The sequence below is a fragment of the Talaromyces amestolkiae genome, assembly GCF_001896365.1.
Source record: "Talaromyces amestolkiae strain CIB chromosome Unknown scaffold3.1, whole genome shotgun sequence".
Taxonomy (NCBI): Eukaryota; Fungi; Ascomycota; class Eurotiomycetes; order Eurotiales; family Trichocomaceae; genus Talaromyces; species Talaromyces amestolkiae.
In genome coordinates this window covers 1506879-1532080 of record NW_024468039.1, presented here as the reverse complement: position 1 = coordinate 1532080, position 25202 = coordinate 1506879, and the positions used below count along the sequence as shown (strand labels likewise).

Here is a 25202-nt window from a genome sequence, read left to right as displayed (position 1 = left end):
CGGTGTCTCTTCACTCACGGCAGCCATTCCGTGTCAGGATTGAAATACTAGAGATGCCAGGGGACTATCAGAGTACGCACCATTAGTATTGGCTCCATGTCACTTGTCAAACCATACAACTCCCCAAACCTATCGTCACTCATTCCCACACTTCTTGATAATGACAGTGAATCACTGAAACGAGCTACGTTCTGATGATTTGGCCATAAATTACTGGGTATCGCTGTTGGTGATAGAAAAGTCGAAGGTTCTTGATGAGGATTAGAATTCTCAAAGGAAGGGTTTGAAGGATTTGTGTTCCCATCGTCGGTAGGATTTGACTGGTTGGTTCGATTGAGAAAGACGCAATCCGACTCGCGAACCTCGCACATCGTACATATCCTGCTATTCTTTCTAGTGATGCATCTCGACTTGCGGTGACGGCATGCCTCGCATGGATTCGAGGCTCGTTTCGCGCGCTTTTTATTTATTTGACTTGAACGATGCCACATAGTGCGTAGATGCGTTTGATTTGTCAAAAGGATGATAGGATAACGGAGGATGTGGTGAGGTACTTAGATGTGATGTGTCGTGCAATTCTCACTGGCGGATTGGTTGGTATGAACTTCCAAGATTGGAACTTACTCAGTTTTAGAAATATATATGGAAGACATCACGTGATGCAAGATGACAGGAAGTTCACAGCTTTTTACATGCAATACAAAAGGCAATGAATTTGCGATTGATATAAAGTATTTGTGTGGAGTGTTTATGATTAAGACGATTTCTTTCTAATATGGTCTATGGTGGCTAGCATCCTTACTACGAGCCAAGAACAGAGAGTTGCTCACCCATACCCCATGACCACTTCTAACACCTCGCTCATAAATCAGGTTTCTAGATACTTAACAACAACTGTTAATCTTATTTTGAGTTCTAAATTGTTGTTATGTCCCAACACTTCGGCATGTTCCAACTTGTCTCTTCTTTCATCCTCCCATCAGTGCCTCTTGTATACTTGTGACGACAATGTCCGGTACCAGAAGCTTTTCGTGAATAGTAACCCCATTGACATAATCGTTACCATCGACCCGTAAAAGAGCATCCTGGTGACATTTTCCAATTCCAGAATCCACATGCCGTCTCGCCAATCGCTCTCGTACTTCTCGTAGATCGACCTGGATGAAGATGCGCAAGTCCACGAACACTGTGATTTCTCGCCATTGGGGCTCATCCAGGAGTAAATAATTACCTTCAATGATAATTATGGAGTAATTATCAGAGATCGTGATTGCATCCGACACGGGGTCTTTATCGGCGTGGGAAAAGCTCGGAGCATAGAGGACTTCTTTGCTCTTTCCATCCCCAATGGGCACCGTGTCCGCGAATACACGAAGTCTCCGCACAAAGTCCACACATCGCGCTGCATCAAATGTCCAAGGAGCTCCGCGACGAGTGTACGCCTCTTCGCGGTTGGGAAATTGATCTAGGACGGACCGAGGAAAGTGAAAGCCATCCATTGAGATCGCCACTGCCTGTACTTTGGGTGACAAGTTCCGTATATGTCTTAACACACCATCAGCCATCGTGCTCTTTCCAGATCCTGGTGCACCAGCAATTGCTACCACATATCTGCCCCTGTGATTGTTTTTCGCATTGGTGTGGATGATATTGGCCACTCGAATGTATTCGGCCTCCATCCGTTCGACTGAAGACGAGGGAAAAAAAAGGCAAACTGCGGAAAGGTGAGTGTACTGCAATAGGATACCTTAGTAGAAAGGGATCGAACAGGAAAACTGATTGCTGGATATTTACATTCTTTACGTGGTTCGACTGATTTACCAGGGCACTGAGTTATCGGAGCACAGTGCTCCTTGGAAAGGTAGGCTAATGGCAGTCCAGGCATGCTTTCTCAATAGTGGGCTCTCCTCATGGCATTTCACTGGCCTATGGAAAAGGGCTTTTTGTAGAAGGTGGCACAAGCGGACTTTGTACTTCTTAGGTCGATTGCCTCCAATGGCGTGAAAGGAGAAGTTGCAGTACGCAGCCTATTCTGGGATTACAATGACTTGATGACAGAATATAGACATTAAATTCTTTTAGCCAATCTTAAGTAGTGGATTTTTGATTCTAGAACGAAGTATTGAAATTAGAAAGCTCGATCGATACAGAGTAAGCCAGGAAGTCATTAGCCTCAATTCTCTCTTTCTAGCTTTGCTCAATTTGGATTTGTCGGGTATTCAGCTATACAGCGAGCAAGAGAACTCAATTTCAAGGACCGTGCTCATTGTCATTTCAAACAACAGTTTGAGCCCCTATAAGTAGCGAACAGGCACACATCGCAGAAGATTAAATTCAATCTCGCCATCTTCCACAAAAAGGCCTACCGAGTTCTTCATCTTGGCAGAAGTTTTACTTCGTTGCGGTAGGCGATAAGTAATGACTTTGCCCCCGACGAAGAACTCTATGATATCTCCGCTTCGAATCAAAGTCATTGGTTGATCTAGACGGACAGCGCCATGCCGAACTAATTCTGGGCCATCCACTAATTTTGGTATAGAGTGACTGGTGAGGTCAGCCCAAAAGTCATCAAAGGGTGGCATGTCGCACACTAGTGTCACTGAATAGTATTGGGATGCTACATGCTGGAAAGAGATGCGATAGCCGCGCATGTCGTCGTCGTAATCCAACATGAGCCCGAATGAATTAGCTTCAGCTTTCGGCAGAGCGAAAGTCAAGTAAAAGTCGCACTGCGGAGTTGATACAGCTTTTGCGACTGTTGTGCCCGGTCCATTGAGAATCAATTGTTTCGAATGGTCATTAAACATTGTGCCTGCTTCTTGTAGACGCTTCTCGATCTCTGGTAGCACACTGCATTGCAAGGTTCCGTCCATACGAGCAGAGTATTCTCGAGGCTGAGTCGTACTACCTCCCCAAAGCCATTTTGAATCGGCTTCAACGTAATCGTGCACCCAACCGAAAGCGATTCTTTTAGATGGGTCCCCCGCTCGAGCACAAGACTTGGCAGCATACCACCGGCGACCATCGATGACACCCCCAGAGCAATCGCGAGGAAGGTGAAAAGGGCCTCGCGGATTGTCTGCAATCATATACAAAGTTCCGGGGTGTGGAGCCGAGAAGCGTGAGTAAAGAAGGTACCATTTTCCATTTCCGAGAGTAAAAAGCTCGGGACATTCAGGGCAAAAAATATTGTTTGGCGAATGCAATGGCTGAGATGCAACAGTCCATGCTTTCAAGTCCTTAGACGTCAGGAGCGCAACGCATCCTCGAGTCCAATAGGGCCCTTTCGCGAGCCGTGTGGCAACCAACATCCAGTATTGACTCTCGGGCTCGTGGAAGAAGACGTAGGGATCTCGGAAATCTGTTGCTTCGTACTGTTCCAAGCTGCCAGATTCGATGCAGATAGGAGCTTCCGGTTTCGTGAACTGGGTGCCTTGGCGATCGGTCGATTTGGCGTGCAAGATAACCTGTTTACCATTTTCTAGAAGGTTGTATCCTGTGTAAAAGATATGCATATGGCCATCCGGTCCTAGAACTGCAGAGCCTGTCCAAGAGCCATCGCTATCAAAGTCGGTCTTGGCCTGACCGGGAGAGATGACAGGCATCTCGTCCCTCTTCCACTGAATCAGATCCTGAGACCGCTGTCTTGTCCAGGTACATCGAACACGTGGAGGGTGGTAAAGTGTGTCCGGTGGCGACGATAATTGAAAGAGGTGGTATGTGTCATCTTGTAAAAATGGGATTGTATCTCCTGCTGCTGCGTACCCGGTTGGGCGTGAGAACGAAGCAGTCAAGGATATAGCAGACATGGCGTTAGAGATGATGAGGACCCTTGCAAAGGATGTTGCGAGATAAAATTCTCAATAAAACAGAATGGAAAAATAAGAAGGGAAATGGCATTTTCCATTCCATTTATCTATCTGTGCCGTGCGAACTAGTATGAACAATCGACTGCCGGTCACTCAATAGTGTGCACGACTTACAATTGTTGGTCCCACCCCTTCCATACTCCATCTGTCTACAGAATCAATTATTTTAGCAAAATAATGATAGTATACCAAGTAAATCTGCAATATGCTGTACGTACCTAGCTTAGGGCTTCGTCGGTCATGTCTCCGATTAAGATGCCGCGCCGCGTGTAAGCTCTCGGTATAGTTGCCGTCGGTAGAAGATGCCGCGGCGCGGCGGCGCAGTCCACCATAGAGAACGATTTGTATCTGATCAAGTTTCCACTTGTGATAGACAAGACTGTCCACTTTTCCCAGATTTGGCCGTTCATCAGTGGACGCGAGATTTCTCCAAGTTACACTAGTGTACCCCGGACTACGTACTCTGAACCTGCCCCGGTTTGACCCCAATATGGATATAAAAGGCATTCAATCCAGGTCACAATATCGAAAACCTCTGGGGTATCATTTCCATCTTGACATCGCCTAATGTACACGTGAAAGGATACCTTCATCAACTCAAAAGTCTGCGTGGTCGGCCAACAAAAGAGATTTTAAGTATACAGCACTGAAAACCGGGAATTTGAGTTCCTGGATCAATGATGTGTCTTCAACATCCCTATGCGTGGCTGTTCTGCGGCTTCGCCGCGCTGGGAGCTTGGTTGTATGGCTATGATGGTGTGTATTTCACCGGTGTTACTGCGTTAGGTAAGTTCTTCACTTCTAAATGGCTTTACGTTTACTGTAGGCACCTCTACTTATGGGAAATGTACTTACAATCAGGGGGCTTCAGATGTGTTTTCTCGTGAGTTCGGAACACAGCTATCCGACGGAACGTATGCTATCTCGCCAGCGTCATTGTCATTGATGACCTCGATGATCAATCTGGGCGAGTTGGTCGGTTCCTTGTCGTCCGCTACTTTCAATGACTACCTAGGCCGCAAAGGCAGCTGGCTGTTGGGTGCTCTTTTTCTCAGCATAGGGGTTGTCTTGCAACTGGTTACCTCCTCGCAAACAAGCTTTATCAGTGGCGGCAGGGCTATCATGGGTTTTGGTGTTGGGATCTTCTGTGCCACTTCCCCGCTGTACATTGCAGTATGTTATCAAACCCACCGTGAAAGAAAGATACAATATTCTGACAGTCATCGACAGGAGGTTGCACCCACAGAAGTCCGCGGTCCTTTACTTATGTTCTGGCAATTGACTCTGTCCGTCTCTCAAATTGTGGCCGCAGGGATCAACCGCGGTGTCTCAATGAACGAGACAAATTTTGCTTGGCGATTCCCAACTGGTTTCCAACTCCTTTTTCCTTTCTTTGTCTTTTGCATGGTCTGGTTCATCCCTGAGTCTCCGCGATGGCTCGTCCGCAAGAACAAAGTGGCCAAAGCAGAACATTCTCTCAGACGAATCCATCGTGAAAAGGAAAATTACGACCCTGCGAGTGATATTCAACAGATCAATGATACTCTGCAGCAAGAAATACATCTTTCAGGTCAAGGGTCCTGGTCCTCATTGATCAAAGACCCTATCGAGCGAAGAAAAGTCTTGTATTCAGCAGGGGCTTTAATTGCCCAGCAGATCAATGGGATACAGTGGTTCTACTACTTTGGAACCGTCTTTTCCAAAGCCATTGGCTTGAGTGATCCCTTTCTGATGACACTGATTGTGTTTATCATTCAGTTGTTCGTCGTACTTGCTGCCTTGCTTTTGTCGAACCGTATTCCAAGACGTCCGCTGATGCTAACCTGTACGTGCATCATGATGCTTTCCATCTTCATTGTTGGATGCATGGGTATTCATAGCGATGGCAACTACGTTGCTCCTATCTACGGCAAGGTCATTATTTGTTTTGTTATAGTTGAGATTGTCGCTGCCAATTTCTCATGGGGGCCACTTGGTTGGGTCATTGTAAGTCACCACATTTCCTTTCCGAGACTCTTCTCAAATTATTATTGATACTGATACTACGTGTTCAGGCGTCTGAAATGGCAGTGGGTCCGAATCGGAACAAGATTTATGCAATTTCGGTTGCTTGTTTCTGGGTATGGTTGGCCTTTTTTGTGTGGTTTCAGGGACATTCAAAATACTAACGAAACAAATGTACTCTTATAGATTTCTATATGGGTAACTGTTTTTACACTGCCTTACCTCTACTATTCGGCCAATCTGGGACCAAAGACGGGATTTATCTACACCGGTCTGTGTGGAATTTCCCTATCCTACGTATATTTCTGCGTTGGTGAAGTGACAGGTCGATCTATGGAAGAAATTGAAGAATTCTTCCAAAAAGTAAGTACACTCAACTGAAATGCTCTTGCTTCAGTAGAATAAACATCACCGCTAACATTGCCGGCTTCCCTTCATCATAGGGTATTCCGGTCACCGAATGGAAGAATCAACCTCGACGCCAGAATCCACAGCTACACTCATCACACGAAGATCCAGAAATGACAGGTGGGGAAAATGGTGCTAGAGAAATGGGGAAGCATGAAAGCGAGGCTAAGGAGATTGAGCTTGCTTAGCTTAGATTTAAGTAACTTGCAGAATTGTATTGAGTAGATACACCTGACAGCTGTATGCAATCAACATTTGCTAGAAAAGGATGTTTGTGGAACAGTGTTACCATTTATATTCAATAGCAGTACTCTACTGCATGTATCTATCAATACATGTAAGTATCCTCTATCTAGTACTTCACTTACTGTCTCATATTCCCAATAAGCTAGGCCTTGGATTTATATGTTTAAAATTTGAATGTGGAGAGCACGGATTTATAGCGGCGTAAAGCAATCAGGAAGATTTTAACTAGCTACTATGTGTTCCATCGGGTCTCTCCCACATTGCAACAGTGCTGTAAGCTTCGGTTAACGGGCATTTGCTGTAAGGCGCGAAGGTTGGTGAATGCATTGCGAAAACTCTTAACGACCGAGCCCAGAGAGACAATAGCGCATCACGAACGCCCTCATTTCCCTGCAGACTGTCAAGTGTATCATCACTCAAGGATAAAATCTTCCCAATTTTCTGCTCCTTCGCCCTTAAGGATAAGACGCTTTCTACCTATTTCAACCAATTCCTTCTACTCAGAATTTTTTAGTGTACTTGGTTTGGTAAAGAAAAGCGGGTTAGTTCTCAGTGAAAAATAGTAAAATTCTACGGTAGATCTAGATTATGATAAATATCCGCCCTTAATACGCAGCAACACATTCCCACGATCATTCTATATCCATTATCGATCTGAGTCTCAAGAATTCTAGGAAATCAATTCATCAGGTCAGTACTATTCCATCGATTGACTGACTCTAGAGCAATTTTTTTTTCTTCTTTTTTTTTTATCCAAGGTTTGAGTCTTACTCGTCCAAAGGCCGGGTGAAGACAGGCCCGATCAATGGAACTAGATATCCACCTGCGAGATTATCAATCTGATAAAAATTTTAGCTTGGCACCTGTGCTAGTCTGCTTTACTTGTGCAAGTGTGGCTTGCAATCCTTAAGCATGGCATGACTCGGTTGTTGTGATCCGGAGTCACAGCATCGTCCTACAAAAGAAACACCTCCGGTCTCGGAGAGCTTGACAATGCTCAATTCATAGGGACTTGATCCCTCAATCCGCATGAATTTCTCAAGTAACGCCATCGAGTATACTCCTCAATCCTGTGTACGTAGCGGCTCACCGTTGAGTGCACAGGATGCCCTAGGTGCATGAAAATCGGATCATAAAACTAGGATAGCCACCGTCACACACAGTCCAATTCAGAGTCACCCTTGGCATGTTTCTTTTCCGGAGTATAGCATTTTATACGTGGTATGTCAGAATGATGTTAGTTAATTGCTTACATCGGAGACGCCGGTCCTGCAATGGATTTAATTTTCTCGCCCGTCAGCTTGGCATCGGATGATGCAGGCCTGGCCTTAGGTTACCTGGGGGGACAGGAGCAACTGCTCGCACATGGAAGAGATCCTTCAGCGAGTGGGGCCTGAGGCTTCTGGCTCGACTGGCCGGGCTAAAGTATTTTTACTTACTACATAGTACTATGTAGTTTGGAGAAGTCACGTAGCTAGGTAATGTCCCTGTACCCCCTATTGACGAATTCATGTCTGTATGATCTTGTCTTGCGCTCTTTCAATCTGCCATTCAAACATTGACTCGGCATGACCATCGAGCTGCTGGAGGAACAACACGAAGCGAACCCTTGCTCCATGTACCTGAAAATCACTCATGTTCGTTTGGCCCTGTGGAGTCGTTGGCGTTTTTGCTTCATATTTTTTTATTTTTATCAGATCAAAAGCTCGTACGATCCACTTGAAGCTCGTTTACATCCTTGTACATTGTTATGACTAGTATTTACAAGAACCAATACATGACGATCAGCAGAAAACACGGTCACAGACAGTATCAACCGTAACAGTACAGTCAGCCGTATCTTATCAACGCGTGGCCGAGCATCGGAATGGATCGTTGGGCGGGCATTAGCGAATCAGCAGCGCAGCTGATTAGATGGTTGCGTTAATTTTTCTTTATCAGATCCGCTTTTGGCACTACGTAGTACTTATCTGATCCGGTCAGCTCTTTCCCTCTGCCCCTCTCGCCGTTCTTGCCTGTTGTCCGTCCTGCCAAGCCGCAGCTTAGGAAATTTCCCTCTTCTCTCTCTCTTCTTTCTTGTATTTTTTTTCCCTTTCTTCTTTTTTTCGCTGTAACGCATGTTCCTGTTACGGAGTAGCGCTGGTGCATAGTTCTGCGTATATATTCTTATCGCATGCCCTCCCGTTACTAGCCGGCCTCGTCTTTTTTCCTCGTGTCGGGCGTTTTCAGTGGTACTTGCACTTCAGATCGGCCTCAGCCTGACTCTCTCGCATTCGTTTATCAATTAAGTATTAAACGGTGGCCAGGCCCAACCAATAATATGGGCGTTCTCGACAACATTCGCGGTCGCGACACTTCTCAGCTCAGCGCTGCGCTGCMCCGCTCGGAACCCGCCGATGTTCCTGACGAGAAATCACCCGGCCAAGCCCAGGATATCTCCTCAAGCGACTCCGACACTCTGAGTCTGGAGGCTCGAAATGAGAAGGAAATCCGACTTCATCCCGATCAAATCACTGCCAATGCAGAGCTTGGTGTTCAAAAGGCCGAAGCTGTTACGCTCGTTTGGGGCAAGAAGACCGTCTATGCGGTTTATGCATGGTGAGTACAGATCTCTTCTTGTCAACTGAAAATACACTAATCTGTGGCAGGATTTGGATCTGCTTCTTCATGCTGGCTTTCCAGTCAGCTGTGGGCAACAACTTGCTTTACACTGCATACTCTGATTTCGCTTTAGCACCCGCCGTATCGACCGCTAGCATCTTAGCCAGCGTCATTGGTGGTGTGCTTAAATTGGCTATTGGTAAGACTCTCAACTTGGTGGGCCGCGCCGAGGGTCTCCTGTTCTTTGTAGGCGTCTACATTTTGGGTATCATATTGCTTGCCTCGTGCAACGGCCCAGATGCCTACGCAGCTGGTTATGTACTGTACTGGATCGGGTACGACGCTATTTACCTGATTCTCGATGTGTTTATGGCCGATACCTCGGGTTTGCGCAATCGTGCTTTCGCTTTTGGATTCGTCAGCACTCCATTTATCTGCACCGCTTTCACTGGTTCACTAGCAGCTCAGTCCTTTATCAACACGAGCGGATGGAGATGGGGCTATGGGGCTTTCGCCATCATCATGCCTTTTGTATTCGTCCCTCTAGCAGTCGTTTTCAAGTACTATGAACGCAAAGCCATCAAGCTAGGTCTCTTCAAACGCCAAGACAGCGGTCGTACAACGATGCAGTCAATTTTGCACTATTTCCATGAGTTTGATAGTATGTTTGCATGTGACTGGTTCTTGACCACTTATGCTAATATTTCCTAGTGATCGGCGCATTCCTTCTCATGGCAGCCTTTGTTCTATTCTTACTCCCATTCAGTCTGCAAACATCCAACCGCATCACATACGACAGCGCTGCATTTATTGCCATGGTTGTTATTGGCATCTTGTTGTTCCCCGTCTTTGCTGTTTGGGAAGCATACTTTGCGCGTACGCAATTCATCCGATGGGAACTTTTCAAAAACCGCACTGTTCTTGGTGCCTGCATCTGCGCCGCGACAGTCAACTTTGCCTTCTACTGCTGGGATCTGTACTACTACTACTTCGTTATGGTAGTGTACGACCTCGATGTTTCCCTAACCGGATACATGACGCAGATCTACAACGTCGGATCCTGCTTTTGGGGCCCTGTTTTCGGCATGTACGTTCGTTACACCCAGGAATTCAAGTGGTTCTGTTTCTTTTTCGGCATCCCACTTTTGTTTTTGGGAGCCGGACTAATGATTCACTTCCGTGGCCAAGATGGATCTATCAACTACATCATCATGTGTCAAATCTTTATCGCTTTCTCTGGTGGTACTTTGGTCATTGGTGAAGACATGGCTGTCATGGCAGCCTCTGATCGCGAGGGTGTGCCCATGATGCTCTCTCTCGTCAGCTTGTTCAGTAGCATTGGCAGTTCCATTGGATCTGCCGTCTCCACTGCCATTTTCTCCAGCACGTTCCCCAGAGGTCTCCTCCAGGCTCTTCCTGAGGATCAAAAGGCCAATGCCACGGCCATCTATCTCGGTGGATACACAACACAGCTTTTGTATCCTGTCGGGAGCCCAACACGCGATGCCATCAATTATGCCTGGGGTTACAGTCAGAAGTACGGCGCCATTGCCGCAACGTGTGTGACTATCTTGTTGATTCCTGCGGTTGGAATGTGGAAGAACTACCGTGTCGACAAGGCGCAGAACAAAGGAACTCTTTTTTAGATCTCCATCTTCTGGGATCTGAGAGAGAAAGGCATACTGTATAGTTTATGCCATTTACCTGCACATATGCACACATACACATACCAATTCTAATTCGACCTATAGTAAATTAATTTTGGACGACAGCAATGTATATCGATTATTTTAATTAATCAAGCATCTTCTTTGCATTGATCACTAATATTGAAAAATCCGACGTAGTTATCTAGAGCAATGTTGAATTAAGATTGGCGTAGTGTGGCACAATTATTTGATATTCACGCATGCTGTCAGGGATGACGTCGGTTGGCCCTGCCAAGGTATGACACCATTATCTCCGCCCACATAACATACACGTATTAGGACTAGGACCCATGCATGTTATTATAGCTAGGAAACTGGAGCAACCCTAACAACAACCTTCCCCCTAGCCCTATTCGTCCTCAACCTCTCAAATGCCTTGACGGCATCGTCAAACTCAAACACTGTATCTATGACAGGCTTCACTTTGCCATCTTGCATCATGTCCGCAATCTCCTTCAGATCCTCGTATCGGTTCTTGAAGAAAACAAGTTGATATGGCCGCTGTCCACCGCCGAGTATGCGTGGTGTGATCAGGCGTCCCGCAGTCGAGAAATGCGATTCGTTCCCTACTTGTAAGTATGGTTTGCCGGGGAGTAGGAAATTGTGGCTTTCGCGATACATGTTATCGGGTTTCCCAATCATGTCTAGCGTTAGACTGAATAAAGGTCCCTGTTTGCGAAGGTAGTCGACCACGTCGACGGCAGTGTAATCGATGACTTCATCGGCGCCGATACTTTTGAGCAAGTCGACATTTCGCGTGGAACATGTGGCTGTTACGTGACATCCGTACGCCTTAGCGATCTGAATCGCAAATGTGCCCACACCCCCCGAACCACCATTGATAAAAACATGATCCCCGGCCTGTACTTTTCCCTTGATAACCTGCAAGGCAGTTTGGCCCGCAATACCCACCGTCGCAGCATCATCAGCACTTACACCTTCGGGCACAGGCACCACAAGCCCGGCGTCAGCAACCGAATATTCCGCCAACGCACCAAACTGACGCGGTAATGGCAGCGATCCAAACACGCGCTGCCCAATCCTCACATTGGTCACCTTTGCGCCAGTGGCGACGACTTGGCCACTGAAGTCCATTCCGGGCGATGCCGGCATGGAGACTACACATTTCCAGAGCAGGCTGGGCGTGTCTTCGGGGACTTTGTAGTCTGCTGGGTTTAGAGAGCTAGACAGGATTTTGATGAGGCATTGATGGGGGCGTAGGGTCTGGCCGGGGCGGTGGGCTGTGTCGGATTTGTGTAGGTTGTTCTGGAGACCGCCGCTTGTGCTGGACCAGAGCCAGGCGGTCATTATGGAGGGGATCTGGGAGCTGTTGTCTGTCATTTTGTCTCTATAATGAGCCAAAATTATCTAATAGCGTGATGAGTTGATGTAGAGTTAAGTCACTACATGATGAGGATACGTTTCTGATACAGAGGTGAGACCCCAAACCTAAAGATGGAGACGGCGCACGGGCCATCGGATCGATCGTATCAAAACGTCCCTCGAACTATTCGTCGGAGGACTGTGTACTATGTTTTTCAATATTTGCACACTTGGGATAGAGCATATCACTATAGCAGTTATCTCACTTGAAACATAAACATCTAGGATAAGGTACCAAGGCACAGAACGATGAACACCTGCCGAAAACAGCCTAGCGCGCGATCCAAGGGGGACCGAGGTACACGATGACATCACATCGCGAACGCAGCAAGAACTTCCGCCGAACTCCTCTTGTTCTTTGTTAGTTATACATTTGTGAATATAATCTACTCCCATAGTACAGCACATATGTGACATTGCTATCTGTCTTCTTTCTTGTATACTTTTCTTGAGAACCACCCAAACCGCGACACTTCTACATGTTCCCTGATCTGGTTCCTAGACAATCCCAATCGCTGATATGCCTCTAAACACAGCCTGTGTTGGAGCAAGCGTTGCTCCGACGGTGCTGTCAACATGGTTCGCTCATGTTAGTAGATGTTTTAATCAATTAAATCAGTCAACCAACTGACCATGCATAGTATATCGACAGAAAACCCCGTCACCAAAAACCCACCGCTCACATATCGTATGACGAGGGCCTCAATATCGTCCGCGCCTTCCTCAAACATGCCGCGCACCACACAGTCGAGGACTTGCAGGCCTTCACAGCCCAAAAGATCCCATCACCGACGTGGGTCAAGGTCCAGGAACAAGTCATTCCCAACGCACACTTGACCGAAGCCGCGGACCATGTTAATGCGCAATTGGGTGAGCGAGGCATTAAGCGCGTTGGTGGAAGGACATGGTGGCAATGGCGCGGTCTACAGGGCGATCTAAAATGTGAATGGATAGAGATGAAGAGCGATTATAAGGCGAGGAAGCAAGCGAATGCGCATTGTAAGCGGGTCATGTTGTACGTGCATGGTGGTGCGTACTTTTTTGGGAGTTTGGAGACGCATCGATATCAGATGCAGCGTCACGCGCGAAAGCTCAAGGCTCGTGTTTTTGCTCGGTATGTTCTTTTTCTTTGTAGACCGCTCATGATTCCTACTAACTTGCGCCTAGTAAGTGTTCGTTCAGCGAGAAATAAATTGTTCTAATCATGTCGTCAGCTGAGTATCGCCTGTCGCCGCAGTTTCCGTTCCCTTGTGGATTGCAGGATTGTCTGGCAGCATATCTATATCTCCTGACACTGCAAGATCCAACCGAGATTATATTGGCAGGCGACTCTGCCGGTGGAGGCATGGTACTGTCGTAAGTATCTCATATCTTCACTACGTCATTTAACTAACGCGATTAGCATGCTGGTCATCCTCCGTGATCAAGGCATTCCACTACCCGCCGGCGCAATTCTCGTCTCTCCATGGGCAGATCTGACGCACTCTTTTCCGTCCATTGCAAGGGCTAGCAACTTCGACTACATCCCCGAACATGGCTTCTTGCATCGTCCATCACGCAGCTGGCCGCCACCAAACTCAGACGATCTGGCGTACATGTATCAAAATGCCAATCAGAAAAAACCTGGCGAGATAGGTAGTCACGTGCAGACCGACGGAATCGGGGAAGCAAATGACAACGACCAGCAAACTGCAGTTCAGGGATTCACCGTGCGCGAAGAGAATACAGCAGGCGTTAATCATACATATCCCGGCCTGCACAGCGGCATCAACCGAGTCGGGACTGCGGATGTAGGAACGGCTCATGCAGACAACATCGTTGTCCCCATGGCGGATAACACTGTCGTTGAGATCAAGGACCAGATTCAGATGTATGCTCCAAACCAGATGCTCTCACACCCACTGGTCTCACCAGTTTTACAACCTACTCTCGGTGGTTTACCGCCATTGTTGATTCTGACAGGTGGAGGCGAATTACTCCGGGATGAGCAGATCTATCTGGCGCACAAAGCCGCGGATCCATTGTCTTACCTTCCCGCGGATATCTTCCTCGACGAGCATGATCCCGATAGAATATTGATACATAAATACGGGCCCACGAATGTGCAGCTGCAGGTTTGGGATGATCTGTGTCATGTTGCTCCCACATTGAGCTGGACAAGACCTGCAAAATTCATGTATCGCTCTATTGCGCAGTTCGGCGCATGGGCCCTGGCGCATGCTCAACATGAAGAAATAGACATTCCCGAAGACGATGCTTCCTCTATCTCAAGCGAATCGTCTTCAACCTCGGAAATTGAAGAGCCGGTAGCATCGGTAGGGAAAGCAGGAGACCCCTTGCCAGCTTTTCGTAAACACATGATCCGTCAGAGAGTAGATAGACATGGTATAGTCTATCATCTCGATTCACCTCAATCTCTACCAGCTCTTCAGCATCCGCGCAACAAAATCGGTGCCTTGAACCCAGATATCGTCAAGAAATGGATGGGTGCAAAGAAGACGTGGGATGAAAAGTTCGCGAAAGAAAAACTTACCGTTCAACGTCGCCGAATCAAGGATTTTGAAATGGGATATTTCAGGTTTGATGGTGAATTACCTCCTGCATGTGCCATGGCTAGTAGACGCACGGAGAAGGACCTGGCTGGAGCCAAAGTTCGCAAGAGTTACGGTATGATGATGTGGTCTCTTCTTGCTAGTAAACATGACAAGGATATCGTCGCGAGAGAGGCAAGAGAAGACGCCATTCCACACATCACCAACAAGCCATTGAAAGGCAAGGAAGGTCAGGGAGATACAGACATCGTTGCGCAAAAGACCAGTTCAGGACGTGAGGAAAGCATATCGGCGCCCGATCGTCGTAAATTGTCTCCCTTTCCTGTGGAGGAAAGATCTCACAGTCGTCCTCGTAGTCGATCACGGATCGTCAGTGATGCCGGCCAAGTCGGCGAATATGGTACCGATCAATCTGAACAACACTCAACAGGCGTCTCAACACCTATCGTACTCATTCCCGGTGTCGATATCAACACCGACACTCAATCTACTGGCAAAACACCAGACAACGTTAGTACAATAGCAGTCTTGAACGCTGACGGCGTCCTCTCTACCACAGACACGACCACAGTCAAATCAGACGACAGCATCGTCCTACGGCCATCATCACTAAGCGATCAGAATGGCACCCTGTCAGATAGTACACCTCATACTCCAAGCATCATCACCACAGACACCGCCACCGAACTCGGGGTCCATGGATCAAATGCCAGTACGGTGGCTGTCCGCAACGTTCCTTACATTCTCAAGGAACATGAGGAAGAAAAGCAAAAAAGACCCAGCACGGTTGACGAAGTCTCGCCACATGCCGAGCGAGATGCGGTTGTCAGCAATGGGGCAGAAACGCCTAAAGCGAACGGTCAAGATAAAGATGCCTTCTCGTTCCATGCGGAGAAAGAGAGACCTGAGATGCCTGATCGGGATGAGTTTGTGACTGCTGAGGAGATTCAGGCTTGAGTTACACAAGATATATACCCTCGTTTATACATGCTTTTTTAAAATTTATGTCTTGCGTGTTTGATATATACACCAGACGATATCCCTTGCTGGCTTTCTCTGTGTTGAGCGATTTTGATATTTGATTTATATTGAAGTTTTGATTAAATATACATGCAACAGCCTCACGGTATAAAATCCTCCGTTTATACATGATCCGCAGCTTTCTTTCACCTCGTAAATTCAATACATACATGGACATATCTCCACACCAGTGATTCATTATAATACAGCATTTCATGGGCTACAGCCAGTCCATCCCCACCCCCCTCACAACCTTCTCCGCTATACTCATAAACGCCTTTCTTCGCACACTATTTGGGTCCCCTTCCTCCGCAACAACAGTCGGCATCCCCCGGTCCGCATCCTCGCACACTCTCGCATCGAGCGGTATATCGCCCAAGAACTCAATTCCAAGTCTCTGACACTGCGCCACAACACCTCCTTCAGCGTCATGCGCATGCGAATGCGAATGCGAGAATATCTTTGTCTCGTGCCCGCAGTTCGGGCATGCAAAGAAAGCCATATTTTGAACCATACCCAGAACGGGGACGTCCATCTTTTGAAACATCCCGAAACCGCGCACTGCATCACGTAGAGCGATGTCTTGTGGTGTTGAGACGATGACCGCGCCGTCGAGGATGATTTCTTGCCCGATTGTGAGTTGTACGTCACCTGTTCCTGGTGGGAGGTCGAGGATGAGGATGTCGAGTGGGCCCCAGGATACGGAGTGAAGGAGTTGTTGCATTGCTTTTGTGACCATTAGGCCGCGCCAGCTGATGGGTGTTGTGTCCATGGGTGGAGGGGAGGAAGTGGTGAGTTCGGTATCAGAGCTGGAAGAAGAGGAGGAGGAGGCTTGAGGGAGGAGATAGCCCATTGACATTGATTTCAATCCGTAATTCGTCAAGGGGATGAGACAATTATTGCTGTCGAGGCGCGGTTCGCCGTGTAAGTTCAAAAGGGTCGGTATGGAAGGTCCGAAGATGTCGGTGTCGAGGATACCGGTGCGAATGCCTCGACGGGCCAGGGCCAGCGCCAAATTCACTAGACAGAAGATATATAAGCATCATATTGCCCACTGCTCGAAGCCCTCGACATACCAGCAATGGTCGATTTTCCAACCCCGCCTTTGGCCGAAGACACTGCGACGACTTTTTGGACATCCCGGATTCTGCGTTTTTGAGGAAGGCCGCGGCGGCTTTTGAATGTGGGAGGTGTTCCTGATTTTGGAAGGCCCTGTAAATACCAATATGGTCAGTAAGATTCAGTAGGGAAGAAAAGGTAATTGGTGATGGACGTACTAGAGGATTGTCATGTTGTAGTATGCGGACAGTCGAAAAGAAACGCCGCAGGCGCATCTTCCCTTGTATGTATTTCTAGAAGATGAATATAGAAAGACAAAAAAAGAGTTGAATATGTCAATAGTCCCGCTATCGACTGGATCCGACAAATCTGTACAATTGATTGTAGTATTCGCAAAGATGAAGCTATCGAGCTTGTCGTATCCGGCAGCACTTTCCTTCTAAGCAAAAAGCGGCCCCACTTTAAAATCTTAGCTCCGCATCTTCAAAAAAGTTTTGATGCAGAAGAATTTTTGACCTGCCATTCACCACGTCTTTTCACCAGCAATACACTATTCGCAATGGCAGTCAAGAAATCCGGTTTCAAAAGTCTTGCGGATCAGCTTGCTGATTTGGAAGACCCTACACCCAAAGGTTCGTTGCGATCGTATGGAAAGGGAAAAGCGGTTTTTGCTAACGATACTTGCTTAGATTTTGATCCCGAAGATGAAGACAACGGAAATCAAGGTAGCGGCGATGAATCTGGATCTGATATGGATGAGGATGCCGGACGTGAACACTATGAGAAAGTTGGGTGAGTGAATACTTGGTATTTTGTGTATTTCTAAAATCGCAGCTAACGGTAATGTACCATTAGCAAGAGCAAACTCAGGAAACCGGAAACCCTTTCCCTGGGAAAACAATATGCGGGATCGCATGTGAGCAGAGATGCATTAGATGATAGCGACGACGAGAATCCCTTCGGGCGAGGTTCTGACGAGGACGAGGACGAAGATGAAGACGACGAAGACCTTGAGGGAGATGAGGACGAAGAACTTAGTGGATCGGAAGATGATGAAGACGAGTTGGAGGAGGAGGAGGATGAGGATGAGGATGAGGATGACATTTCAGATGACGACGACGACGCTGCGGAAGACGGAGACGAAAACCAGGAGTCCTTGTCAGACGAACGTGCAGAGCTGAGACGGTTAATGGCCACGGACCAGAAATCTGTCGCTGCGACTATTTCTCAAGCCGCCAAAGCCGATGCCGCCAAAGGATTTGCCGTCAGGCAACAACGAGTTGCATTCGACGCGTTGCTTAATGCCAGAATAAAGCTACAGAAAGGGTTCACAGCAATCATCAACTCGTCTGAAATATCGTGGGAAGAAGCGCAAGAAAATTCCGACGCTATCAAGTCAGCGGAATCGGCTGCCTTGGCTCTGTGGTCAACGTTGGAAGATTTGCGATTGACTCTTGCGGATGTTCAGACAAAGGAAGGAGCAAAGAAGCGAAAGCGACCAGGTCCGGTGTCTCATATCACCACTACCGAGTCCCTCTGGCAGCGTATGCAGGACTTGGAATCCGACTCTCAGACTCATCGTCGCGCCGTTCTTGAGAAGTGGAACCACAAAGTACGGGGAACGAACGCCAGTCTACCCAATGCCAAAGGCAAACTTATTGCCAATTCTGACAATTCCATCACCGCTGTACTTGATGCACATGTTGCTACGGAGCTCAGCGAACGATCTACCAAGAAACAGCGCACTGCTGAATCATCTGATTCTGTCTACGACGACACTTCTTTCTACCAGACACTTTTGCGCGACCTAGTCGAGCAGCGAATGTCATCCTCGGACGCTGTTACTAACGGACTAGATTCTCTACATTTACAAATCCCTTCACATCCTACATCAGGCATGCGAAAGGACAAGATCCGCAAGGATGTCGACACCAAGGCATCCAAGGGCCGAAAGATGCGCTATAATGTGCATGAGAAGCTTCAAAATTTTATGGCACCTGAAGATCGTGGTACCTGGACCGATCGCGCCCGAGACGAGTTCTTTGCTTCGTTGCTCGGTAAGACTGCTAGTGGGCTGCTCGGCGAAGATGAAGATGAACAGATAAATGGAGCTGTGTCGGACGAGGAGGATCTAGAGGAAGGTGGTTTGAAGCTGTTTAGAAGCTGAACGATGTTAGTTTGCATAAATAGGCGCTAAAGAGAAATATTCCAGTTAAAATTGAACATAGTTTAAAGTGTTTCCATATATACTCCGAGAAATCGTAGCGAAGCTTAGGGATATTCGTTTCATGTAGCTGAGCACGCGGCCACTCCTAGTACCGTACAATAACTGGCGGCTCCAAGGATACACATGCTCAAGCTAATAGTCTTTATTGAAAATCTACCTGGGAGCAAAATAAATATTAAATCATTCGTTCGTGTAAAAGATAAAAGAACTCAAACGACGCGGCAAACAACAAGATTCCGTATTGGGCTAGCGCGGCGTCTCTGGCTGACCATCAAATTCATCAAACTAAGCAAACTTCGTCCATCAACAACAAGATCCAACCTGTCCCTCATCCTTCCCCTTACGGCCTCGCTCATTCATTCCTCCTTCTCATACCCCTCATTCCACCCTGCTCTATCGTACTTTTGGCTGTTGACTACCAAGACCAGCACATAGCTCTCTTTCTTCTTGACCAAAACCTCACTCATGGCTTCGGTAAGTCGTTCTGAGCTCCGCAAAACCCCCTTGGACCTGTGCATGACCGCATTGCGCTGTCCGGGGGAGCACACCTACAGTGCTCTCATGGATTATTGTTTTGACCTAATGGTTTGCTAATGGTTTTTTATTTGTCTACTTATAGCCCCGCCCTCCTCACAGCTTCGGTATTTCGAGTCCTCTTCCCAATGGCGCTGCGCCCAGTGGTCCCGTGCCAGGCGCAACTCCCCTTCTCCCAAATAATGGCAGAGTCATCCAGAACGGCCCTGTGAGGGTTCTCTGTGTGGCGGATGTTAGAGGTATGATTGATTTGTGGATAGCTGTAGCTAGCTGGACCTAGCTAGCCACGGCGATTCTCCTCAATAACGAAAGTGTGCTGACGTCGCCATCATCTCGCTAGGAAACTTGAAATCTCTCAACGAACTCGCCAAACAAGCCAACGCTGATCATATCATTCATACTGGCGATTTTGGATTTTACGATGACTCCTCGCTGGAGAGAATTGCTGACAAGTGAGTAGTAACGTGATGTCAGCTCTATGGTATTTACTAACACTTCTTGCTTCGCATTACAGGACCTTGAAACATGTCGTTCAGTACTCCCCTCTCCTGCCCGACCACGTGAAGCGTTCAATCTCCCAGATTCCTCCACAGCAGCCGGTCAAGGCTCGATTCACCTCCGATCAACTGCCACTTTCTGAACTTCCCCAGCTTTTGGACAAGCGACTCACCCTTGAAGTGCCTGTTTATACTGTATGGGGTGCTTGTGAGGATGTCAGGGTTCTAGAAAAGTTCCGCTCCGGCGAATATAAAGTCGACAACCTTCACATCATCGACGAGGCCAACTCTAGACTTCTCGATATTGGTGGCATTAGGCTTCGTTTGTTGGGTCTTGGGGGTGCTGTCGTCATGCACAAACTATTTGACAACGGTGAGGGGAAGACAACTATCGCTGGTGGCCAGGGTACCATGTGGACTACTTTGCTACAAATGGGCGAACTCGTCGATACCGCTAACCGCGTCTACGATCCCTCCGAAACCCGAGTCTTTGTTACCCACGCTTCCCCCGCCCGTGAGGGTATGTTGAACCAGCTTTCCGTTACCTTGAAGGCCGATTTCTCGATATCCGCCGGTCTCCATTTCCGATATGGTTCTTCTTACAACGAATTCTCCGTCAACCCTACCCTCGATCATTACCGTGGCAAGCTAGCAGCGTCCAAAGCATCCTTTAACGATGTTTGGGATACTGTCCGCAGCGAGGTGGAGTCCGCTATCTCCTCCAACGAAGCCCAGAAAACACTCTTGGAAAATGCACTAGACATTGTCGATAAGATGCCTTCTGTGGCTAATGGTGGAAACCCCTTTGGTGGCCCTGTTGCTGCCGCCAACGCTGGAGGACAAGTGGACGAGAGTGCGTTCAAGAACATGTGGAACTTCAATTTGGCTGATGCTGCTTTTGGTTACCTTGTTCTTGAGATCGACAATGGTAGAATCGGTACTGAAATGCGCGCACAAGGTTTCAACTTTTCTCACAGGACAGGCAAGCCAGGCGTAGCGGCTCCTGCTGCCACTCAACTCGGTGGTGGACCCGGTGGTCCTCAGTTCGGCCAAGCTCCTCCTGCTGGCCGTGCTGCATTCCCGGCTACTCAGGCCAAGCCTCAGGCGCCCCCGGCCACCACAGTCTCACCCGCTCCTGTCATCCCTAAGCCTGCTACTCCTCAACCTACCACCGCGGAGAAGGAGGCCAACGGCAACAAGGACGGCGAAAAGACATCTGAATCCCCAGCGTTCAAGGGAGAGAAGAAGCACAGCAACGGACTATTCATCTCCAACGTCGAAAACGAAGTGGCTGCACGCGACCTTTTCCCCGAAGAGGACCAAGGTAAAATCGTCAAAGTTGAGAAATGGGGCAAGTTCGGCCACGTCGTAACCTTTGGAACGCCTGAAGAGGCAAAGGCAGCACTCGACCGACAGCCCATCGACCACAAGAAGCCCACACCCCAAGGCCAACCCCGCAAGCCCAACATCAAGTTCTTCGAGGACCGAGGCTCTCGTCGTGAAGGAAACGCAGGTACCTGGMAAGCCAGCTCTCGCGGTGGTGCGTCTGCACCTACCCGGGGCGGATACCAGAGCGGTGCCAGCGACAGTGAAACCGGCCGGGGTCGTGGAGGCTTTGGTCGTGGCCGTGGAGGTCGCGGAACTGATCGTGGAGGACGAGGTCGTGGACGCGGTGGATTCAGCAGATCCGGCGATTCACCTGCCACCGACAAGCCCGCTGCAGCAGGTTCTACCGGCGGCGAGTCTTGAACGTAAATCAATGAAAGCCTTTTCTTCCTTCTTGTGACGACCTACCTGCCGCTATTACTTTTTATTTTTTACCCTTCGTGTTGTGTTCATTCCATACCTTTTTACTCTGTCTTCTCTCAGTTTCCATTAGAAAAATGTCCAATAATTTTTTTACTGATTCCCCCCACCTCTCTCTCTCCCACCCTTCTAATTCCTCCGTTTTTGTTGTGAGCGAAACCTCATCCATGTATGTGTCTAACCACATTTACAACCTCTTTCTTCTAAACAGAGACAGAAAACATCGTTGTTTATGTTACTACGTTTCTATGTTTGAGTAAAAAAATTCAAAAGGTCTTTTTTCTTTCTTATTTCCTTCTCGGTGTATTCTTTGTATTAACCTTTTTCTATACTTTTTGGGGGGCCTTTACAGGGAACTGGAGTATTAGCAAGGGGGAGTGAGATTGGCAGCGGGATGTATGTTTAACCGAAGTAATTGGGCAAGAAGACATGTTTTGGAATATTGAATTGAAAGGATATTCGATCGATAAGATACATCGCTGTGACTAGCCTGAGGTCTTTGTATTTCAAGGATACCTATTTCAAGAATCGAGACACGAAGTCTGGTGCAATCATCTAACTAGAGTGAGGTAGAAGATGCTGAATATTATACAGCTGGACGTATCAAATGTACAAATCTCATTGACGAACTCGGATATACATCTTATTATCAAGAAATCTTCCTCCTTCGCGCCATCCTGCTTATTCGTGTGCCGAAGGTAAGCCAAGGTAAAAATCATGAAATACATAAACCTGATACCATAAAGCATGAAGAGAGAAAAAAAAGTAAAATCAGGATCCAATATCTTTTCGCCATTCCATACCATTTCTCCATTTTCGATGCTCCTCTACGTCGAGAGGGGATGAGATATAAAGCGACCAGTCAAGCAACACCGAACGACCGAACACGATAGCATGAGGGGAATAAAAAATTAACAAGTTTCTGGGTCAACTAGTGAGACTGCATTTCGTTGCCGGCACGTCCAACGATGTCATCTACATCCTTCCTAAAGACGACAACACCGCCTTCTGAACAGCGTGCTTTGGTACGCAGCTCCGTACACAGCGAGTCAATATCGATTTCTCCATTGCGGAATTTCTCCATAGATTGAAGACGGTCCCTACGAGAGTCAGTAAGTTGCGACGGGGATCTAAATCTAGATAGTACGTACCATATGTTGGTGCATGACATTATCTGTGCCTTATCCTCCCCAGGGACAACCTCTTCCTCATCGTCTTGCTTCCGACCAGCTTGTGCAGGACCCTTCTTGGCAGCGACGGAATCCTTAGGGCTGGTGGTGACGTCATTGGCGTCGCCAAACGGACTGTCCAGGTCAGGCAATGGGAAAGCATCGTTGAAGAATGCGCCAAAGTCCTGGGACAAAATAGCATCCTGTGGCTCGCGGKAATCGTTGAATAGCACGGGGKCGAAAGAGCCACCATTCTGTTGGGCCAACCAGTCAAATGAGAGAGACTGATCAGCTGCAGCGGGTTGTAATTGGCCTAGTAATTGTGGATTGTCATTATTCTTATTCAACGCCGCCGGCATCGGATTGTTGATATTGCCACAGGCCATGCCCAGCTTCTCACAGAAGGATTTCTCACCATCAATGGTGCCGTAATTGGTAGCAGCTTCATTTCCATAAAATTCAAACGAATTATCACCCATCTTTCCAACATTAGGCGAATTCAGACTCGGCTCGGGCGAAGTACCTATCGACGACGACTGGCCATGCTGAGAATCTGAAGAGGCACTAGGTGAGTCGGTGTTTGATGCTGCCGAACTAGCGCTTGCCCGACTCTGATAAGTTTGTCCGTTAGTCATCCCATTAGCCTTTGCGGCCTTGGACAAGTTCTTGCTGTTGAGTGAGTTGCGGCCATTCTCGGGAACTTGAGCTGTAGGTGAGACGGCCGTCGTCGAGGGAGTAGAAGACTTTTGCTTGTTCTGACCACCGTTGCTGAACATGTGTTTTCCGGGTAAATCTCCAAATTTGGGGAAGTCGAAATAGAAGTCATTGTTGTTGAGGTTGGAAAGATTACGTGAGTTCATGTTGCTCATGGCAGCCATGGTTGATAGGCCGTTCCCTCCACTGAGCCAAGAAATACGTTTGCGATATTCCTTAAGCTCTACTTGCAATCTCTCTACTTGAGCGCGAAGAAGCCCGTTCTCCTGGTTGGCGGTCTGTGATGCTTTCTCAAGTTCGTCTACCTTGGTCTCAAGGTCTTTGAGATGTTTCTCCTTTCGCTCGCGGAAGGCGCGTTGTGCAGCACGATTCTGAGCTTTCCGTTTCTGCACAAATCAGTGATCATCCTAGATCCATGGATAATAATGGTATACGTACGGTAGTAGGCTCAGATGTGAGTGGCTTTCGGCCAGGTTTCTTTGCGGACTTGTCTTTATCATCACTTTCCCGTCTCTTCTTGCCACTGCTAGAATCATCTTCATCGCCGTCGAAAGACTTCCTCTTATCACCTGATTCATGATTCTCGAACTCAGGAAGATCGCCAATCAATTGATCGGTACCCTGAAAGTCGAAATCAACATCGGGGTCAAAATCGAGGAATGGACTTTCGTCGGTGCCAAATCCCAACTGGCCAGAACCGGGAGCATCTTGCAAAAGTGGAGATTCAAAGTAACTTGATGATGCTGGGTCAAAAGCATTGCTATTAGACGGAGATGTATCGTTAGAAGAAGATTGTGTGCGAGAACGATTCTGGGCATCTTTCTTGTTCTCAACCTGGTTCTGAGATGGGTTGTTGGAGTTTAGAGCAGCCATGAGTAAAACCTGCTGCTCAGGCGAAAGGTAGAGACCCTGCTGGTAAAGAGAATTGAAATCAGACATGGTGAATATTATTATATGTGAAGTTTAGACGATGTGTGAGAATGCTGATAAAGTGTCGATGAATGTCGTGCCTCTATGTGGTACTGGTCGGGCTTCCCGCCCGTGCTGGCTTTGGCACGTATTTAACAATCGACTACAGTTGAGTCGATGACTGATTGATAGAATGATCAATCAACGGTGCCAATGTACCGGTTGTTTTGCGGGTTCGTCCTGTAAGATGAATTTGTCAGTTATGGTTAAATCAATGCTGGTAACTTTTGACAGAGGAACGATTGATTTCCATAAGACAATAAGATCTCAAAACATCCCATATACTTCGAGATAAAGTATGGAGATGGGTGGAAGAGAGAATTCTGAAGTAATGATGAAGTCGAGGACAGATAACGATGACATATGTTTGAACGGGTTTCCAATAACGCCTCAGATGTGGCTTACCAGTGGACAGGTCAATAGTCGACGTGCGCA

At 47.6% G+C, this 25202-nt stretch overlaps 10 protein-coding genes across 10 annotated transcripts; 5 read left to right on the top strand and 5 right to left on the bottom strand.

The window, feature by feature from the left end:
• Positions 1-968: 968 nt before the first annotated feature.
• On the bottom strand, positions 969-1679 carry BHQ10_002546 (uncharacterized protein; the record flags this gene model as incomplete). Its single annotated transcript, XM_040874704.1, has 1 exon — positions 969-1679. The coding sequence occupies one exon, from the start codon at positions 1677-1679 to the stop codon at positions 969-971; it is 711 nt and encodes a 236-aa protein (XP_040731051.1).
• A 615-nt stretch (positions 1680-2294) lies between these two features.
• BHQ10_002545 (uncharacterized protein) lies at positions 2295-3809 on the bottom strand (the record flags this gene model as incomplete). The annotated part of the gene is made up of 1 exon (XM_040874703.1): positions 2295-3809. One exon carries the CDS (start codon positions 3807-3809, stop codon positions 2295-2297), a length of 1515 nt encoding a protein of 504 aa, XP_040731050.1.
• A 737-nt stretch (positions 3810-4546) lies between these two features.
• Positions 4547-6469, top strand: BHQ10_002544 (uncharacterized protein; the record flags this gene model as incomplete). Its single annotated transcript, XM_040874702.1, has 6 exons — positions 4547-4655; positions 4696-5042; positions 5100-5855; positions 5924-5989; positions 6060-6236; positions 6317-6469. The coding sequence occupies 6 exons, from the start codon at positions 4547-4549 to the stop codon at positions 6467-6469; spliced, it is 1608 nt and encodes a 535-aa protein (XP_040731049.1).
• Positions 6470-8847: 2378 nt separating this feature from the next.
• Positions 8848-10774, top strand: BHQ10_002543 (uncharacterized protein; the record flags this gene model as incomplete). Its single annotated transcript, XM_040874701.1, has 3 exons — positions 8848-9125; positions 9176-9789; positions 9840-10774. The coding sequence occupies 3 exons, from the start codon at positions 8848-8850 to the stop codon at positions 10772-10774; spliced, it is 1827 nt and encodes a 608-aa protein (XP_040731048.1).
• A 369-nt stretch (positions 10775-11143) lies between these two features.
• Positions 11144-12178, bottom strand: BHQ10_002542 (uncharacterized protein; the record flags this gene model as incomplete). Its single annotated transcript, XM_040874700.1, has 1 exon — positions 11144-12178. One exon carries the CDS (start codon positions 12176-12178, stop codon positions 11144-11146), a length of 1035 nt encoding a protein of 344 aa, XP_040731047.1.
• Positions 12179-12796: 618 nt separating this feature from the next.
• Positions 12797-15729, top strand: BHQ10_002541 (uncharacterized protein; the record flags this gene model as incomplete). Its single annotated transcript, XM_040874699.1, has 5 exons — positions 12797-12799; positions 12862-13334; positions 13388-13392; positions 13435-13576; positions 13623-15729. 5 exons carry the CDS (start codon positions 12797-12799, stop codon positions 15727-15729), a joined length of 2730 nt encoding a protein of 909 aa, XP_040731046.1.
• Positions 15730-16012: 283 nt separating this feature from the next.
• BHQ10_002540 (uncharacterized protein) lies at positions 16013-17126 on the bottom strand (the record flags this gene model as incomplete). Its single annotated transcript, XM_040874698.1, has 3 exons — positions 16013-16812; positions 16869-17004; positions 17070-17126. 3 exons carry the CDS (start codon positions 17124-17126, stop codon positions 16013-16015), a joined length of 993 nt encoding a protein of 330 aa, XP_040731045.1.
• Positions 17127-17410: 284 nt separating this feature from the next.
• Positions 17411-19018, top strand: BHQ10_002539 (uncharacterized protein; the record flags this gene model as incomplete). Its single annotated transcript, XM_040874696.1, has 3 exons — positions 17411-17483; positions 17541-17643; positions 17707-19018. The coding sequence occupies 3 exons, from the start codon at positions 17411-17413 to the stop codon at positions 19016-19018; spliced, it is 1488 nt and encodes a 495-aa protein (XP_040731044.1).
• A 525-nt stretch (positions 19019-19543) lies between these two features.
• BHQ10_002538 (uncharacterized protein) lies at positions 19544-21858 on the top strand (the record flags this gene model as incomplete). Its single annotated transcript, XM_040874695.1, has 4 exons — positions 19544-19552; positions 19698-19851; positions 19953-20064; positions 20127-21858. 4 exons carry the CDS (start codon positions 19544-19546, stop codon positions 21856-21858), a joined length of 2007 nt encoding a protein of 668 aa, XP_040731043.1.
• A 988-nt stretch (positions 21859-22846) lies between these two features.
• On the bottom strand, positions 22847-24737 carry BHQ10_002537 (uncharacterized protein; the record flags this gene model as incomplete). The annotated part of the gene is made up of 3 exons (XM_040874694.1): positions 22847-23015; positions 23067-24184; positions 24237-24737. The coding sequence occupies 3 exons, from the start codon at positions 24735-24737 to the stop codon at positions 22847-22849; spliced, it is 1788 nt and encodes a 595-aa protein (XP_040731042.1).
• Between the last annotated feature and the right edge of the window lie 465 nt (positions 24738-25202).